This window comes from Elaeis guineensis, chromosome 2, assembly GCF_000442705.2.
Source record: "Elaeis guineensis isolate ETL-2024a chromosome 2, EG11, whole genome shotgun sequence".
NCBI lineage: Eukaryota > Viridiplantae > Streptophyta > Magnoliopsida > Arecales > Arecaceae > Elaeis > Elaeis guineensis.
This window is the reverse complement of record NC_025994.2, coordinates 21,792,310-21,811,604: the sequence shown is the minus strand read 5'-3', so window position 1 is coordinate 21,811,604 and position 19,295 is coordinate 21,792,310. Positions and strand designations below refer to the sequence as shown.

Below are 19,295 nucleotides of genomic sequence, written 5' to 3'. Positions count from 1 at the left end.
AGCCGGCGGTCGGTGGTGACCGTCGGTGCCATAAAAAAATCAGAAAAAGGGAGAGAAGAAGAAGGCTTTCTTCTCCGACGAAATCTGACGGCTCCTGTCGCCGGCAGTCGTATCCACAGGCATGAGAAAGAAGGGAGAGAAGAGAGGAAGAGGACGAAGAACTTACAACGGCCTCCGATGACCCCCACCGACGTAAAATCACGGCGAGCACGAGTCGAGGGGCCACGGCTTTAATCGAAAAATCAGAGAAGAACTCCGACGATCGTCGGTGACTATTATGTCTTCTCTTAGAGGAGAGGAGGGAGGTTCTTATAGGGCTCGTCCTAAGGTCTTTTAATGGCCTTAGGACTCCGATTCCTGATCGGAACCGGGGAAGGGGAAGACTCCGATTGGGTGGGCTTTGTGGGTTTAGGCCCAATGGGCCGGGTTATCACACCTTTCTTATATTCACTTGCTAATGCTATCTACCATTCTTCCACATATTATTCTTTTCACATCGAAAGCAATTTTCAAGAGATTGTTGTTTTCTTTTTTCCCCTGAGGAGACTTTTGTACAACCTGCTGCAAGGCCTTGAGGATTGGCATGCAAACACTCATTTTCATCCAAATGTTGGCACAAAATTGATCGCATTCTTTTGTCTATACCTTGCAGGCAGACTTACTCTGCTGGTCCCCACATTAGATTGCATCAACTTACCTAATTCAAATGAGTTCAAACACGTTAAACCTGCCAATATAAATCTCATTTATATAACGTGATGCAACAAATTAATTTGTGTTCATCAACTCATCCATTTTTGACTTAATTCTCACCTTGATGCAGCATGATACATACTCGATGTTACACCTTGCCACCTTTTATCAGCTGCTCTTTCTGGTTGTCATTATCATCAACAACAACGTGAACAGCTTCTTATTACTTGCAACTAGCATATGCGAAACACATTACACTGCCAATCAGGTTTTTCAATTTCTAATTGAGAATTCTGTGGACAGAGTACAACAGTTCCTCAATATAATGTGTCATACATGCTATTCTTGTTGGGGCAAATCTTGCCTGGTGTTATGGCTCAGCTTGTGTATGCTTATAATAAACAGCCAGAAAGTTCTACATCTTCTTTCATTTTGTAAGTCACTGTCAGCTTTGCATCTTGCCTTTATGATGTTTCAGTCATGATTTTCCTGCTGGAAAAAAAGAAAAAAACACTGTTATGAAATTACCTTCTTTGGATACAATGATCTTAGGCTAGTGTTTGCTAAACTCATTGTTACTTGGAACTCAACTTTCATGTTAGTTTTTCTTGACTTGGATCACGGTTTGCAGTATTGATCACTATACTCATTTTACTAGAAGCAGCTTTAGTGGGTGTTCTGGTGTTGGACAAACACTGGGAAGAGGTTCATATCTGATCTTTAACATTTGACAGCAACAAGTTTTAATTTGATGAATAATTATAGTGTCCATGTGTTGCTGATTGAAATCTTCTGTCTTATCATTGTTTCGCAGGATCTTCCATTTGACTCTACTGGAGAACTGAATAGGCTCTGTGCATTTATAGAAGAGAATATGGATATATGCAAGTGGGTTGCTCTAACTGTGACTGTTATTCAGGTATGCAGCTTTTCTTATTCTTAAAATGTTTGTAACTGCCGATAGGTACTCTGTCTCATTTGATGACAACTGGTGTCAAGTGCCAGCCTGTCTGATGTTGGTGCGATGCCTGAAAGTGTTTTACAAACAATTTGTTAGATAATTTTTGCCAGTTCACTATTTTCTGAAGGAGTTTGTTATCAGCATTCAAAATTTTGGCTAATCCCTCAGATCCACTACGTTCCATAATTTCTGCTTTGGGATCCATTTAGTTCTTATGGTTTTAATGGGGGTATTGGGTAAGTAATCTAGTTTTGACTTTTGTTGATACATACATACATGCACATGCAATGCATGCCCAGAATACACACACATAACACAAATGCATGCACATTGCACATCCATGCAAACATAGGTAGTCGATACACCCAAAAAGAGTCTGCACTAACATGCAACCATGAAGAAGGGGACACATGCATGCACAAAGGACAAGGCTTTCAAATTTTATTTGTATCTTAGGGACACATGCATGCATAAACAAAAAGGCTTTCAAAGTTTATTTGTAATTTAATTAACATGCATTTATTTGCACCATCTGATCTAGCATCCACTTTTTCCTGCTCTTAAATGTGTATGTTAATTTATGTATTAGTGCTTAAGAACTTGCTGCGGAAAGGGAGCAATTGAGTAAAAACGTCAAAAAGAATTATCGGCAAATTTTACATTTTGTTACCTGTCCTTTCTGTTCTATGTGCAGGCACTCTCCCTTCTTTTGGCAGTGCTTTCGAGAGCCATGGTTCCTGCTAGAAGAGTAGACTATGAGAGTGATGAAGATTTCATAGTTGCAAGGAGGCCACTTTTAAGTCCACAAGGTGGCACGACTTATCCTACAACCTCTGGTGACAGCAAAGGGTTTCACTCAGACTTCTGGAGCTCACAATTGGGACAGAAGTTACTTCATTGTTTTAGATTAAAGATTATTCCTTGTTTGTCTGGCATTCTCCTAATTATGGTACCAGCTCTATGTCCGAAATTTGAATATTGGACAGTTAAAGAGAAGAGTTAAGGATTTAAGGTGGATCTGTGAAAGGCTAGTAAGTGTTCAATTTCAGCAGATTAGAAAAGCATTGGAAGTAGCACTAATAGAACACGTGACAAATGACCACTGAAATGGTTGGCACATGTGCAGCACTGCCATAAACAGCCCTGGTGAGGAGTGTTCTGAGATGAACGGAAACGAGGAAATGAAAAATGACCAGGATAGCGTGGTGAGAGATAACTTAATGGCCGTTCCTATTTTGTAAGTTTTGATCTGCTAGGATCGATGACAGTGTAGGTTCCATTTAGCCAACCCTTGGTCGATGGGATTAGTTTCCTTACTGTTTTATAAACTTAAATGATTTGCTCTCGCTTTCTATCTTCCTTTGCGCTACTGTTCTGTATGTCATGCTTGTTCAATTCTCTGTAAACAAAAGTAGAGCATGAATATGTCACTACAAGATCAGAGACGTATATGGATCATACACATGGTTCTATGGAAACTAAAGCAGTACTGCCTTCAGATGGTCCATTGAGATCTCCTGCTGCTTAGATAATTGCAAAACATATAGAATTTGTGAGGTCAAGCTCCTGTATACCAGGTAGTTTATATGTGAGTCCATGCATTAGTGTAGCAAATAGCTTGTCGCAGATTTACATTGATAAGACTGCCTATTGCATAAGCAAGGTGACTGGTGCATTTAATCATATTTACAGCTCTTGTTGTTTCTGTTTTTATTGGACATGGTTGTTAAGTAATAATATATTAGTTCTCAAAGTATGTGTAAAGCTCAAAATTGCTATTGACAGTTGGCTTAAGACTTCACATTCGGGAGTACTTTGCACGAATTTTTTTTTCTTTTACTTAAAATTTCTAATGATTGTTGGTCAGGAAGTTTAGGACTCAAAATAACAAAATTGCTATTGGCGGTTGGCAGACACTGATTTTTGTTCTTGCTAAGAATTTCCTTCGAGCTACAATCAAATTAAGGTGAGAATTTAAGCTACAAAAATCTGGATCATGCCTATGTTATGGTCAAAGCCCTTTTCAAACCTCAGATGGGTGTGATTAGACTGCCCTTGTCAAAATGAAGGATCGCCGACTACAACAACGTAATCTGGTTACTGTATGAAAGGTTTTTACACTCTTATTTTCCCTTCAGCCCTCTTTTGTTTGATCATTCCATTAACAGGCATGTTGAACCTACACGAGTATGCAAGTGAAAAACTCTTGCTCGTGGCATGTACCACCACACTTGTCCTTATTCTGGAGGTCCCACCTCGGAAGCTATGGGGCCACTCATGTTTTGGCAAGCTGTATGTAGTTGCCATGTTCTTCACCTACACGAGAATGCTGCGTTAGCACAGTTCTTACATTAAATTTTTTAGCATAATTGTGCTGCAATTCCAATCTAACCTGTTCACTAATTTCTTGCATTCCAAATAATGTCACAATTATAGGCTTCTATGCCGTTGTAATCACGGCTAGCGTTCCCACTGCAGTCTGTTGGCGATTTAATGAAAAATGGAAGTGCAAACAGTTTTATGAAATGCCCAAAGGTCATTTGGTGGTGTTTGCCAAGTCCATTCATAAATATTGATAAGGAAAATGCCCATGCAGACGGCTTCGCGCAGCTGACTTTCGTGAGGCTTCATTTATATATATATATATATATTCGTTCCTGATATATCTCTCTACGGTGTGCTAGAAGCAAAAACGAGCAATGTCATCATCGTTGTCATTGTCTTCTTCAAATAATTATTTGATATTTAAAATAGGATAGATTATTTGATATTTAAGTCAAAGTTTGAATGCCTTTTAGGTTTTCTTTAAAATAGGATAGATTATTTAGAAACGAAGAAAAATACAAAAGAAATTGCCTGCACCCCTCGTTCCCTTTTTGCAGGCGTGATCATAGAGCTCCCAAGCTAAAAAGGGGAAATGCAGCACCCGTGAGAAGTCATTTTTATGAGTCAAATACATCACAGAAGAGCCAAAAATTTCGTATTTGCGGAGGTGACGGTTGTTTTCTCATCCTTTTCTGTTTTGACTGGCTCCTTGCGTCTCTACCGTTTTAGTTAAGTCCCCCATCAGGAGATCAGTCTTTTATTTTTTTCCATTGTTATCGTATTTGACTGATTTCTAAAGATGATAATCGAATCAGATCGGATCATAAATAGATTGGATCAAAAAATTATCAATTCAAATCCGACTTGTTTATTAAACAGGTCAAAAATTTAAATCTGAACCTGACCTGTTTATTAAACAGGTAATCCGATCCGATCCGTTTAATCCATTTATTAAATAGATCAAATTCAGCTAAACAGATTAAATAGGTTAAACAGGTCGAATTAAATAGATTAGAAACAGATTAAACAGATTTTAAACAGATTAAACAAGTCTTAAATGAATTAAACAGGTTAAACAAATCTGATTAAATAGATCAGAAATAAGTTAAACAAGTTAAATGGGTCCTCTGACTCAACCTGATCTGAATAATAAACGGATTAAACGGATTAAACAGATCAGATATCTAAAATCCAAATCCGACCCACTTATTAAACGAGTTAAACGAATTGATCCATTCATACTCCAAACCCATTTAGCCTAAACCCAAACCTGTTTACAGTGGGTCGAATATGGATCGGATTGACGGATCGGATCATATTTTACCAGTTCTACTGATTCGTATATAATTCTGCATTGCCGATGTATTTTTTATTATTTTGAAAATTACTTTGTAGGGTATTTTAGCCTTTCTTGGAGTTTGAGGATAAAGTTTCAAAGTGTCATCACATAGATTCTGATGGAAGCTCAGCTTTCACCTGGAAGTGTTATAAGAATCTTGATCTGCGTAGCTCGGTGATATTGAAATAAGATGATTGCAGAGAACTTTGCAGGTTGACGATAATTTATCATCTTCTCCTGATACTGAATTTAGCTCACGTATGCTAGCTATGAACTACCGTACAAAATTATTCCTAACTAAATTGCCAAATGCATGGTTATGATGCAAGGGTTTTACTGATTCAAATTATACTAAATAGGTATTGATAGCACAATTCTGACTTTTAGACCCTCGCTGCAATGCAAAAAATTTCGGGCATACGATCGGGCCCTATAGCATGCAAATGGTGAGAGATCCATGGTGTCAGGCAGTGGTCTACAAATCACAAGATCCATTGTGATCAAAATAAACATGCTCCAAACCATGTTATAAGCTTGCAATATTAGCATGCCAAGTAGACAAACTGTGGCTCTAAACTTCCATTCTTCGTCTGGGAGACGAAGCATGCAAACAAACTACTCCAATGAGGGATCTACACACGATGGCATGCACCATGATAATACTAGAATACCACCAATATTGCGAAGACTAGTTTATCCTTACTCCCAAGAATGGCGATTTGTGTCACCCGTGCTAAGATTCCTGTAGTTCCACTTCCAACTCGCCTCGTCAGTTTTAAAAACGTATCCCTCTTGATCCCCTACACAGCATTGCTGCCAGATTAAGGAGAAAAGAAAACAAACCTCACCGGTCTTCATCACTATCAGTGGTAAGCACCGCCCACGGAACAGGGCCGGATATTTTTTTTCTTTTCCTTTGCCTTTTTCAATCACGCCCAGTGCACTAGTTTCACAGTCGACAACCGTAGTTCGGCAGATGACATACTTCCTGCTTCAGTTCTTGGCGTCTACTTTTTTGGATCACCTCCCAAACTCTCTCTTATCAATCAAGAGTGTTGGGTATAAATTACCCGCAGCCGAAATCGACAGCAGAACGGCTCCGCCCGGACTCCTACGGGAGCCGGGCTCTTCCATCAACAGCAGAACGGCTCCGCCCGGACTCCTACGGAAGCCGGGCTCCTCCATCAACAGCAGAACGGCTCCGCCCGGACTCCTACGGGAGCCGGGCTCTGCCATCGACAGCAGGGTGGCTCCGTCCGGATCCCTACTCCACCCGCGACCTCGTCCGAAAGGGGGACTCCTCCCGGACTCCTACAAAGGCCGAACTCCGACTACTGCCGAGCCTTGATCAACAGATCCGTGTCCCTTGGCAGATAACAATAACTGCCATGATCCTGTTCCACTTCCTGTAGCGGATTCCACGCGGCTCCACCTCCTCCTGCGACAGGTGCTGCACGATCCCACTACTCGCTGACAACCAGCAGTAACGGACGCCGCTCCACTACCTACAACAGGCCTTATGTGGCGGGCCATGATGATGGCCACGTGTCTGCTTTCTTGATCTTTCGCAATCAATTCCCCTGATCATGGGCGGCCCACTACCAGGCGGTTACAAACGTCGCCATCAGTCCGGTGCCTCCCCCGCCTATAAAAGGGGGACTCAGATACGTTATTCTTTAAGCTCTTTTGCCTTATCTCAAAACTCTGCTAAATTCTCCGTTCGAGCACTCCATTCTTGTTGAGGCAGAGAACTGACTTGAGCGTCGGAGGGTCTTGCCGGAGCAACCCCACCTTCGGTTTAGACTTCCCTTGCAGGTCCCGGCGGCGACCGCGGCTTCCTCAACTCCAGCTTCTCCGGCGCAGGCGGATTTTTGCACCAACAGGATTGGCGCTAGAAGGAGGGGCTTGTGTCTTCGCAGCACCCTTGTTCTTGAAGGAGCGCTCAACGGACCTGCTTCCGGCCATCTTTTCCGGCACCCAATCCTCTTTTTCCCATCCGATGCCCTCCCGCGAGGTTTCTGCACAACTACCTCCGGCTATGATTGATGATAAAGGGTGGCCGGATGACCAGCCTTCGCCGGATTCCGTCAACGTCATCTCGGGAGAATCCCGGCCGGAGGCAACCAGCACATCAGCTGCACCCCTCAAGCGGCAAAAAGTTGAAGAGCCCATAGCCTTCACTGAAGAGGATGCCCAGGGAGTCCAATTCCCTCATAACGACGCGGTCGTAGTTTCCTTGAATATAGCAGATTATGACGTCCGCCGCATTCTCATCGACAACGGAAGTTCGGCCGACATCTTATTCTACGGTGCCTTTTCGAGAATGGCCGCTCTTGGCGGTCATCTAAGGCCGATGTGCTCCCCCTTGATAGGGTTTACTGGTGATGCCGTTCCAACGGAAGGAACGATAGCTCTAACTGTGACCGCGGGTCAGCATCCAAAGCAGTCCAGAGCCCTGGTGAATTTCCTGGTGGTAAAGGCGCCTTCTGCCTACAATGCAATTCTTGGCCGACCCGGCCTCAATGCCCTCAGAGCCGTTGTTTCAACCTATCATTTGAAGTTGAAGTTCCCCACTGACAAAGGGATTGGAGAAGTTCGGGGAGATCAGGCGCTGGCCAGGCACTGCTACAATATTGCCCTGCAAAGAAGCGATCAAGCGGACCTTTGTCCAGTCGACGGGTTGGATGCGCGCGACGACCTCACTGAAGAGAGGGGCGGCCCAATTGAGGACCTAATACCAATTCCTTTGAATGATGGGAATGCGGAGCATGTGGTGTTGATTGGCTCCAACCTGGAGGAGGAGGTGCGGACGCATCTCGTGGACTTTCTCCGAAGGAATGCGGACGTTTTCGCATGGGTCCCGACGGATATGCCGAGGATTGAGACAGAAGTCATGGAACATCATCTGGCGGTCGACCCTAAACATCGGCCAACAAAAGAAAAAATCCGGAGTCATGCCCCAGAGAGGCAGAAGGCGATAGCCGAGGAAGTGGATAAACTTCTCAAGGCCGGATTCATCAAGGAGGTCAATTATCCAGAGTGGATCTCCAATGTTGTCTTGGTCAAGAAAGCAAACGGCAAGTGGAGGATGTGTATCGACTTCAAAAAGCTGAATAAAGCTTGCCCAAAGGACAGCTACCCCCTTCCCAGGATCGACCAACTGGTGGACGCTACCTCGGGCCACGAGCTTCTCACTTTCATGGACGCATTCTCCGGCTATAACCAGATTAGGATGGCATCGGAAGATGAAAAAAAGACTGCTTTTATCACTAATCGCGGCCTTTACTGCTATAGGGTTATGCCATTCGGCCTCAAGAACGCGGGTGCAACCTATCAACGACTGGTGAACAAAATCTTCAAGGAGCAGATCGGCCGAAATATGGAAGTTTATGTGGACGATATGCTCGTGAAAAGCAGGTCTTCCGGGAATCATGTCACCGACCTCGAAGAAACCTTTGGCGCTCTTCGAAAGTATAGAATGAAGCTGAACCCAACCAAATGCGCCTTTGGGGTAACCTCGGGGAAATTCCTGGGTTTCATGGTATCAGGGCGCGGGATCGAGGCCAATCCGAAGAAAATCCGCGCCATCCAAGATATGATTGCCCCAAGGTCGATCAAAGAGGTTCAGTGCCTCACAGGAAGAATTGCGGCTCTCAATCGTTTTGTCGCAAGGTCGGCCGAGCGATGTCTGCCCTTCTTTCAAACTCTCAAGCAGCCGAAAAACTTCTGTTGGACCCCTGAATGCCAACAGGCGTTCGAAGAATTGAAAAGCTATCTTGGCTCACCCCTACTGCTGGCAAAGCCCGAGCCCAAAGAGGAATTATTTTTGTACCTGGCAGTCTCTCCCACAGCCCTTGCAGCCGTCCTTGTTAAGGAGGAAATGAAAGTCCAGCGACCGGTCTACTACATCAGTCGCGTGTTGAGGGACGCCGAAACCAGGTATACTAAATTAGAAAAACTGACCTACGCCTTGTTGATTGCAGCTCGGAGACTCCGACATTACTTTCAAGGGCACACGGTGACGTTACTCACCGACCAACCGATCAAGGCGGTTTTACACCGAGCCGATACCTCCGGAAGAATGGCGAAATGGGCCATCGAGCTTACAGAATTCGACATCAACTACAAGCCTAGACCGACGATAAAAGCCCAAGTGTTGGCGGATTTCATAGTGGAATGCACCATCCCCGAGGAGGCTGAACCTGAGCAAAATAAAATTGATGACCTGAGTACTCAGCCGAACTCCCCCGACGAAGAAGCCAGTTCGTCCGATAACTGTTGGACCCTCCATGTGGACGGATCGTCCAACATGGCAGGCGCGGGTGCTGGCCTGATCTTGACCAGCCCGGAGGGAGTCGTTGCGGAGTACGCTCTGCGTTTCGAATTCCCCGCAACGAACAATGGAGCAGAGTATGAAGCTCTGATCGCAGGATTGAGGATCGCTAAGGAGCTTGGAATAGGTCAACTCCGGGTACACAGCGACTCCCAGCTGGTGGTGGGGCAGGTCAGCGGGAGCTTTGAAGCACGAGAGGACAGTATGGCCAAATATCTCGAAAAGGTGAAGGAGTTCATCCCTGCCTTTAACAATTTCGACATCAGGAAAATTTCGAGGTCGGAGAACATTAGAGCCGATCTTCTCTCCAAACTGGCGACATCGGTTCCGGCCGAATTGCCAAAGGGTGTTCTCTTTAAAGTTTTAAAACAACCGAGTACGAAAGAACTGCGACTCGTAATGGAGATCGACCACGAGCCCAGCTGGGTCGACCCGCTAATAACCTATCTTAGAGATGGGATTCTCCCCCAGGATGTGAAAGAAGCCCGAAAACTCCGAAATCAAGCCTCCCGGTACATCCTTTATGAGGGCAAATTATACAAAAGATCGCACTCCCTGCCTCTCTTGAGATGCCTCCGATCCTCCGAAGCTGACTACGCTCTATGGGAAGTGCACGAGGGAGCTTGCGGAAGCCATTTAGGCGCCAGATCTCTATCCCACAAGCTACTCCGCCAAGGGTATTACTGGCCAACCATGCACCAAGATTCAATTGAATATGTCAAAAAGTGTGATCGATGCCAGAGGTACGCCAACGTCCAGAGACAGCCTGCTACTGAACTTACACCCTTGAGCGCCCCATGGCCTTTTGCGCAATGGGGAATGGATATTCTTGGCCCCTTTCCCATGGCGTCTGGTCAAAGGAAATTCCTCCTTGTAGCGATCGACTACTTCACCAAATGGGTCGAGGCCGAGCCACTAGCCAAAATCACAGAAGCGAAAGTGCAGGATTTCGTCTGAAAATTGATCGTGTGCAGGTTCGGTTTGCCTAGAACCCTCATCACTGATAATGGGCGGCAATTCGCGGGAGCCAGATTTACTGAATTCTGTGAAGACCTAAACATCTCCCACAAATTCACGTCAGTGGCCCATCCCCAGGCGAACGGCGAAGCCGAGGTAACAAACAGAACCCTTTTGCAGGGGATTAAGACCAGGCTCGAAAGAGCAAAAGGGACTTGGGCGGACGAACTTTATCATGTGCTATGGGCTTATCGGACCACCCAGAGGTTGCCTACAGGAGAGACTCCCTTTGCTCTAGCCTTTGGTACGGAAGCCGTCATCCCGATTGAGCTTAAACTCCCGTCGGCACGAGTCGTGACATTCAACGAACCTCAAAACGCGCAAAGTCTCAGAGCCAACCTCGACCTACTGGAAGAAAGGCGGGAGATTGCTCAGGTTCGAATGGCAGCCTACAGACAGAAAGTTGCCCGATATTACAACGCCCGAGTGAAGAACAAAGCATTCAAAGCAGGGGATCTAGTGCTTCGACGAGCTGCTGTCTCACAACCTCAGGGCCAGGGGAAGCTCGCCCCAAACTGGGAAGGACCTTATGAGGTCAAGGAAGTAGTCCGACCTGGAACTTATTATCTCAGGGAACTCGGGGGAGCTGACCTCCCGCGACCGTGGAGCTCAAAAAACTTACGGATGTACTACCAGTGATTTCGTCCTGACCTAAAAAAAAAAAAAAAAAAAAATGCATGCCCATTTGTCTTAGGATAATTCAAGCAGACGGTATCAAAAACGGGAGGGCAACCTTATAAAACTCGAAGGCCCGGTTCTTTTAGACCGGATGGGGGGAGAGGCCTTGCAACGCCCATATGTGCCCCCACAGCCCTGTTAGGGACAGGAGGAGAACCTCGCCCTAACTTGAGCAAAGTCGAAGGCCCGATTCTTTTAGACCGGATGGGGGGAGAGGCCTTGCAACGCCCATATGTGCCCCCACAGCCCTGTTAGGGACAGGAGGAGAACCTCGCCCTAACTTGAGCAAAGTCGAAGGCCCGATTCTTTTAGACGTGATGGGGGGAGAGGCCTTGCAACGCCCATATGTGCCCCCACAGCCCTGTTAGGGACAGGAGGAGAACCTCGCCCTAACTTGAGCAAAGTCGAAGGCCCGGTTCTTTTAGACCGGATGGGGGGAGAGGCCTTGCAACGCCCATATGTGCCCCCACAGTCCTGTTAGGGACAGGAGGAGAACCTCGCCCTAACTTGAGCAAAGTCGAAGGCCCGGTTCTTTTAGACCAGATGGGGGGAGAGGCCTTGCAACGCCCATATGTGCCCCCGCAGCCCTGTCAGGAACAGGAGGAGAACCTCGTCCTGACATGAGCAAAGTGAAAGACCCGGACTCCTACGGGAGCCGGGTCCCTACGCCAAGAAGACTTCACCCGGACTCCTACGGGAGCCGGGTTCCGCCGCAAAAAAAAAAAAAAAAAAAAAAAAAAAAGACTTCGCCCGGACTCCTACGGGAGCCGGGTCCCTATGCAAAGAAGACTTCACCCGGACTCCTACGGGAGCCGGGTTCAACCGCCAAGAAACCTTCACCCGGACTCCTACGGGAGCCGGGTTCCGCCGCTAAGACGACTTCGCCCGGACTCCTACGGGAGCCGGGCTCCACCGCCAACGACAGCTACAGGACAACTCCGCCCGGACTTCTACGGAAGCCGGACTTTACTTATAACTTTAATTGCAGAAAGACTTTGCCCTGGCTCTTACGAGAATCGAGTTACTCCAACTCCCGGAGGGCTTCTCCGTTCGGACTATCAAGGGAGCCGAACTTAGCCCCGACTTCAGCGGAGAAGAATCCGGGCGAACCCGACAAGTGGGTATCCCCGAACGGCACAAAAGCCGAAAAGGAGCTCGACAAATGACGACCCCACGTGAACTGAAAAAGTCGCCGACGACCTTGGAACAACGTAACACAGACAAAGAGAACGAAAGAAAAATGAAGAAGTCCGGCAGACAACTATTTAACACAAGATGCAAACAAGGTACTGAAATTACTTTTTCATTTAACAGAAATACACATTACAGGACCCGGTGGGTCAGGAAAAAAGAAGATACACGTCATCGCACGTATCACGGGCATGGTTCGGGCAGGACGAACCGGAGACCGCTCCGAGCTACGAACTCCGTCTCTATCCTTCTCAATCGCATTCTCCAGTGCGTGTAACAGCTCTCGCCCATCTCGCCTCATTCTGTTCCCGAGGTCCCAACCTTGGCAGAAAAGGGGTGGGGTAAATCCCCGGAGGCGGAGGGGGCAACGACGGCCGCCACCCGAGACACTCCGGCAAGGTCAGCATGCGTTACTTCCACCGCCCCCGCAACAAGTTCTACTGCCCCACCGTCAACGTCGACCGCCTCTGGTCTCTCGGCCCCGACGGCGTCAAGGATCCCGTCATGGCTTGTGACGTCTATTCTGCCCTCTTGACCGGTATCACCCCGCCTTGCTGCCCGAGACTCGCGGGCAGAATAGCTTCCCCGACAGCCCCCGTTATTAAACCCCTGTTGTTGAAGGAATTCTTCCTTGGGCTCCCTTTAGAGCGACGGAGATTCTCACCGACCGCCATTCTCCTTCTCTCTTTCCTCCAAACCCTAAGAATTCCCTCGAGGACAGCCTCCCAAGTAGATAACATGGTCTAAGGGAAGGAGACAGGGACTGGGGCGAGGGAAGCAGGGCTCTCAGATGAAAGAACAACGCCAGAATGAAGCTACGAAGGGGCCGAGGGGTTTAAATAGCCGATGGATCCTGGCGCAGTTATGGCGGCGGGTATTCCTGGGCCAACTAAGGTGTGCCGCGTGGCGCGCTTATCCCCTTCACCGCCATCGAGGGTTGACCGCTCACGAATTCCCGCAAAGCGACGCTTAAGATCGCATTTCAGCGGGGGTTCCGAAAAGACTTTTCAAGTCACCTTCACCGAAAAGCGGACTCTGACGTGCGCGCATTTAATAGGGGCGGCAGTGCGCAGGATTCGAAGGGACGATTCCGGTTGCGCACATCTCTCTCTGCATACTTCCTTCGCTTGAAATTCAAACTCGAAAGTAGGGGGACTGGTGTTGGGTATAAATTATCCGCAGCCGAAATCGACAGCAGAACGGCTCCGCCCGGACTCCTACGGGAGCCGGGCTCCTCCATCAACAGCAGAACGGCTCCGCCCGGACTCCTACGGGAGCCGGGCTCCTCCATCAACAGCAGAACGGCTCCGCCCGGACTCCTACGGGAGCCGGGCTCTGCCATCGACAGCAGGGTGGCTCCGTCCGGATCCCTACTCCACCCGCGACCTCGTCCGAAAGGGGGACTCCTCCCGGACTCCTACAAAGGCCGAACTCCGACTACTGCCGAGCCTTGATCAACAGATCCGTGTCCCTTGGCAGATAACAATAACTGCCATGATCCTGTTCCACTTCCTGTAGCGGATTCCACGCGGCTCCACCTCCTCCTGCGACAGGTGCTGCATGATCCCACTACTCGCTGACAACCAGCAGTAACAGACGCCGCTCCACTACCTACAACAGGCCTTATGTGGCGGGCCATGATGATGGCCACGTGTCTGCTCCTTGATCTTTCGCAATCAATTCCTCTGATCATGGGTGGCCCACTACTAGGCGGTTACAAACGTCGCCATCAGTCCGGTGCCTCCCCCGCCTATAAAAGGGGGACTCAGATACGTTATTCTTTAAGCTCTTTTGCCTTATCTCAAAACTCTGCTAAATTCTCCGTTCGAGCACTCCATTCTTGTTGAGGCAGAGAACTGACTTGAGCGTCGGAGGGTCTTGCCGGAGCAACCCCACCTCCGGTTTAGACTTCCCTTGCAGGTCCCGGCGGCGACCGCGGCTTCCTCAACTCCAGCTTCTCCGGCGCAGGCAGATTTTTGCACCAACAAACAGTATGCTGGGATCTCTCAATTGAGCATATATTTCACAAGAAAAGAAATACCGTATCAGCTGGTGAAACCAAGAAAAAGAAATCTGAGTGGAAAACCTTGGCAGTATCTGTATGATGTGGACACTTGGAGAGAATTACAAAAAAAAAAAAAAGACTTTAATATGAACAAATATATACGGGTCACCTTGGACGATTGAAGAAGCATGTACCTCCAGGGAGGTTGAAGGGTAAGGCCACCAAAGCTCTTGCTTTAGGCCCCTCTTGCTCGGAGGCCCCCCACCCTCCACTACATCCACTCACGAGAGCCCTCGAGGCAGGCGAGGGCTGGATGACACAGCCACATAGGTGAGGAGCCACCGATAGCAACCGGCTTTTCGTAGAGATGGCAATCGGATCGGATTGGATCATAAATAGATCGGATCCGATATGGATTGGATCAGAAAATATCAAATCTGAACCCAATCTGTTTATTAAACATATTAGATTTTCAAATATGAACCTAATCCATTTAATAAATAGGTCACCCGACCCATTTAATCTGTTTATTAAACAGATAACCTGAACCAACTTTAAAAAAAAAAAAGAAGAAAAAATAAGGCCCAACTCGTTTACCACCCCTTTTTTCCCAAAAAAAAAACAACAAAAAAAAATTGCTCACGGCTTTGCCCGACCGCCTCATCTCTGCCCTCATCGCATCTCCATTCCTCTCTGCCCTCATTGTGCTTCGGCTGCATCTCCACCTGACTGCTCTCATCGTTGATACCTAGGAGCAGGTACGCTTCGCCCCTTGATGGAAATCCAATCAATAATAGAGGCAAAGGGATCCGAAGAAGATGAAAGATAGATGAGGGCCTCCTGCCTCTTATCTTCACTCCAACAAAGAATCGGTGATGAATCATGAGCACAATCAACAAAAGATTAGAGGAAATCCCAAGAGTTTCCCTGATGAGCAATTAAGATTAAGGACGATTCGGGTGATTCAGATAGAGGGGAGGAGGGGAGGGATTTATAGAGAAACCGCCACGCTCTGCCTCATGCTCTTCCATGCCGGGGATCTCGCGATGCTGCTGCCACCAGGAGGAGGTCAAGGAAGAGGAGGATTGGTATCATATCCAAGCAAGAGGATGATTGGTATCGGAGGCCTTGTTGCTTGCTGGAGAGAAGAGGGGTGAATGCGACACAGGAGAAGGGAAGCGAAAAAAATAAATGCCCTAACCTCGATTTGGAACCACCATAGGAAATTTGGACGTGATTCAAATTTTTAAATCAAAAATTTAGGATTCTTCCCGCTGTCAATGCTTCCAGCCCATTTAAATGGCTCATTAATTTGATCTGACCCATTCAAATGTAAAACGGATTAAACAGGTTGGGCAGGTTGAGAAATTAAAATCAAACCTGATCTATTTAATAAATGAATTAAACAGATCGATCTATTTATGATCCGAATCCGTTTAAGTCAAACCCAAATCTATTTAAAATAAATTGAATATGAGTCGAATTAGCAGGTCAGATTATATTTTACCACCCCTAGCTTTCCGCCTTTTCTATTCCCGACGTCGAGCCCATCACATGCGACCCGCCCCATCGATGGAGAGGACGGAGACCCATCCCGATGGCAACGGAGACCTTGAGAGGCATCTCCAACGAGGTTCCAGCGGGTTTGAGGGGTAAGGACTGGGCGACACAAGTGAGGAGGCACCGACAGTGACCGACTTTTTCGTTCCTAATGCCAAGCCCATCACAGACTCACAAGACACCTGCAGCCCGCCCCATCGATGGAGAGTGTTGGGTGGATCAAATCCTAACAGAGAGGAATGGATGGGGACCCATCCCGATGGCAACAGAGGCCTTGAGAGGCGTCTCTGGTGAGGTTCCAACGGATTTGAGGGGTGAGGGTTGGGCGACACAGGGACAAGGAGGCACCTTTCCTGTTCGGCCGTTCCCGACGCTGAGTCCATCATAGGCAACCCGCCCCATAGATGGAGAGGATAGGGAACCACCTCGGTGGCAGCGGAGGCCTGGAGAGGCATCTCCGATGGGTTTCAGGTTTGAATCTCTATGCGATTGTGGGGGGAGCTGGGGAAGCATCGGCTTTCCCATTCCCAAGTCAGCAGATGCGATACGCATGCCACATGGCATGATGGTCCATTGGAAAAATAAAATGTGGTGGCATGACCATCTGTTAGAAAAGATAAATGTGCTGTGGAAGTTAGTTAATGCTTCTACAGTTCTACCAATACCCACAGCTCCTATGTTCTCTCACTTGCCAATTCCTGATGATACACAATGGCTATATACTATTCTATAAAACTAAGTCATTTTTTAATTCTTCTTTCCTTATTCTGTTTACTCTTCTCCTTGATAACAGGTTCTAACTCATTTTCTGCACTGCTGCACAAGATAATTAGTTGATTATTTATCTCATTTGCAATTAACATTCAACAATCGGATACTATTATTCTAACCTTTATAAATTTTTTATTTAATTTAAAATTTATATTATATTATTATATTATCTCTATTTTATTTAATAGTTGATTCATTGAATTAAAACTTTTGATTATTGATCTTATATTAACTATTTAAAAAATATAAAATAATTATAATAGCTAATTTTTTTTGGTAATTCACAACAAGAATTTAAATATATCAACTTGAAAATATGAATCTGATTATTCAAAGTTAAAAAAAAATTTAAAAATTTAATATAATCTCAAAAAGAAGCTTTTGATAAATTTTTTAGAAATAATAAAAAAATAAATTAAAAAATATTAGTAAATATTTCTTAAATGATAAGTTAATAATCTTTTAGAATTAAATGATAATAAAATACTATAACAAGAAGAAGCCAATGAAGAGATTCAAAATAATCCTCAAACTCATGGTGAAGAGAATCAACCAGTTAATTTAAATAAATTTTTGAAAATATTTATGATCCAAGTCAATGGACAAATATTGATACAAAGTTGAGAGATTTATTAGTAAAAAAAGATCCAATTCTAGTTAATGATATAGATTTTCCTAAAGATGAATTTTCAAGATATTTTTCTACTACATATTACATCCAAAAGTTGGCAAATGAAAAAAAGCATAAAAGAAGATGGCTAGTTTATTCAAAGACTTGGATAGAGTATTTTATTTTTATTGCAAATTGCTTGACTCTGCTTCTAGTATAAGTAAACTAGCTAATGTTGATACTAGAGATTGAAAAAATCTTAGTACTCAGTTTAAGAGTCATGAGATCAGTAATGAGCATATTATTAATATAAATTTATATATTAATTTAGAAATAAGATTATTGAAAAATAAAATAATTGATAAAAATATTCAAAAATAAATAAATAGAGATAAAGAATATTAGAAAAAAGTATTATTAAGAATTCTTACGGTAGTAAAAATTCTTAGTAAAAATAATTTGACTTTTTGTGAAAAAAATAAAAAAATCTATCAAGAAAATAATGATAATTTTTTAAATCTAATTGAAATGATTGCAGAATTTAATCCGATAATACAAGAACATATTTGACGCATTAAAGACAATAAAATTTATACTCATTATCTTGAACATAATATACAAAATGAATTGATAAATTTATTAGCAAATAAAATTAAAAATAAAATGATGAAAAAAATTATAGAAGTAAAATATTTTTCAATAATACTTGATTGCACTTCAGATGCAAATCATCAAGAGCAAATATCTTTTATATTGCGATGTGTGGATATTTCATCAAGTCCAATCAAAATTATGAAATATTTTTTTGAATTCTTAAAAATAGATGATATAACTAGCAAAAGTCTTTTTGATACCATTGTGGATGAAATAAAACATATTAAACTTGACATTAATAATTTAAGAGGATAGGGATATAATAATGGATATAATATAAAGAACAAATAACAAAGAGTGCAAAAAAAATTTTTAGATATAAATCCTAAATCTTTTTATACACCATATGGTTGTGACAATCTAAATTTAGTACTTTGTGATATGACTAATTTCTGTACTAAAACTATATTATTTTTTAAAATAATACAATATATATATATATTTTCTTCTTCTACTAAAAGATGAAAAATTTTATAAGATAATATATCTAATCTAACTCTTAAATCATAATCACAAATATGTTGGAAAAGTCGTATTGAAAGTATTAAAGCAATAAGATTCCAAGCTTCATAAATAAGAGATGCTTTATTAAAATTAGCAGAAGTTAGTAAAATCCTAAAACCAAAAGTGAAGCTAATTACTTGGCAACATATGAACTTAAAAATTTTGAATTTTTTTTTTTGTATGACTATTTGATATGATATCTTGTTTGATGTTAATTCAGTTAACAAAAATTTACAAACAAAAGATATACGTATTGATGTTGCTATAAAATAACTGAAAGATCTTCTTTCTTTTTTTGAAAAATATAGAGAAGATAAATTTGTATCTGCTATAATTTTTTCTAAAAAAATTACATCTGAAATGAAAATAGAACCTAAATTTTATGATAAACATATTATTCGTAGAAAAAAATAATTTGATGAGAATGTTAATAATGAAATAACAAAATCTCTTGAAGAATCAATTAGAATTGATTATTTTTTATATATAGTAGATCAAGCAATTTTTTGACTTTAAAGCAGATTTGAACAATTTAAGATATATGAAAATATTTTTGATTTTTTATTTAGCAGTAAAAAATTGAAATCACTAGACAATAATAGTTTGAAAGAATATTATCTTAATCTTAAATATTCCTTAAAATGTGATAACTAC

The 19,295-nt window shown here is 43.9% G+C and overlaps 1 protein-coding gene across 1 annotated transcript; it reads left to right on the top strand.

Moving 5' to 3' along the window:
- The first annotated feature begins 817 nt into the window (after positions 1-817).
- Positions 818-2,895, top strand: LOC140855241 (tetraspanin-20-like). The gene is made up of 6 exons (XM_073251113.1): positions 818-901; positions 997-1,127; positions 1,311-1,398; positions 1,508-1,612; positions 2,349-2,542; positions 2,781-2,895. The coding sequence occupies exons 1-6, from the start codon at positions 818-820 to the stop codon at positions 2,893-2,895; spliced, it is 717 nt and encodes a 238-aa protein (XP_073107214.1).
- The last annotated feature ends 16,400 nt before the right edge of the window (positions 2,896-19,295 follow it).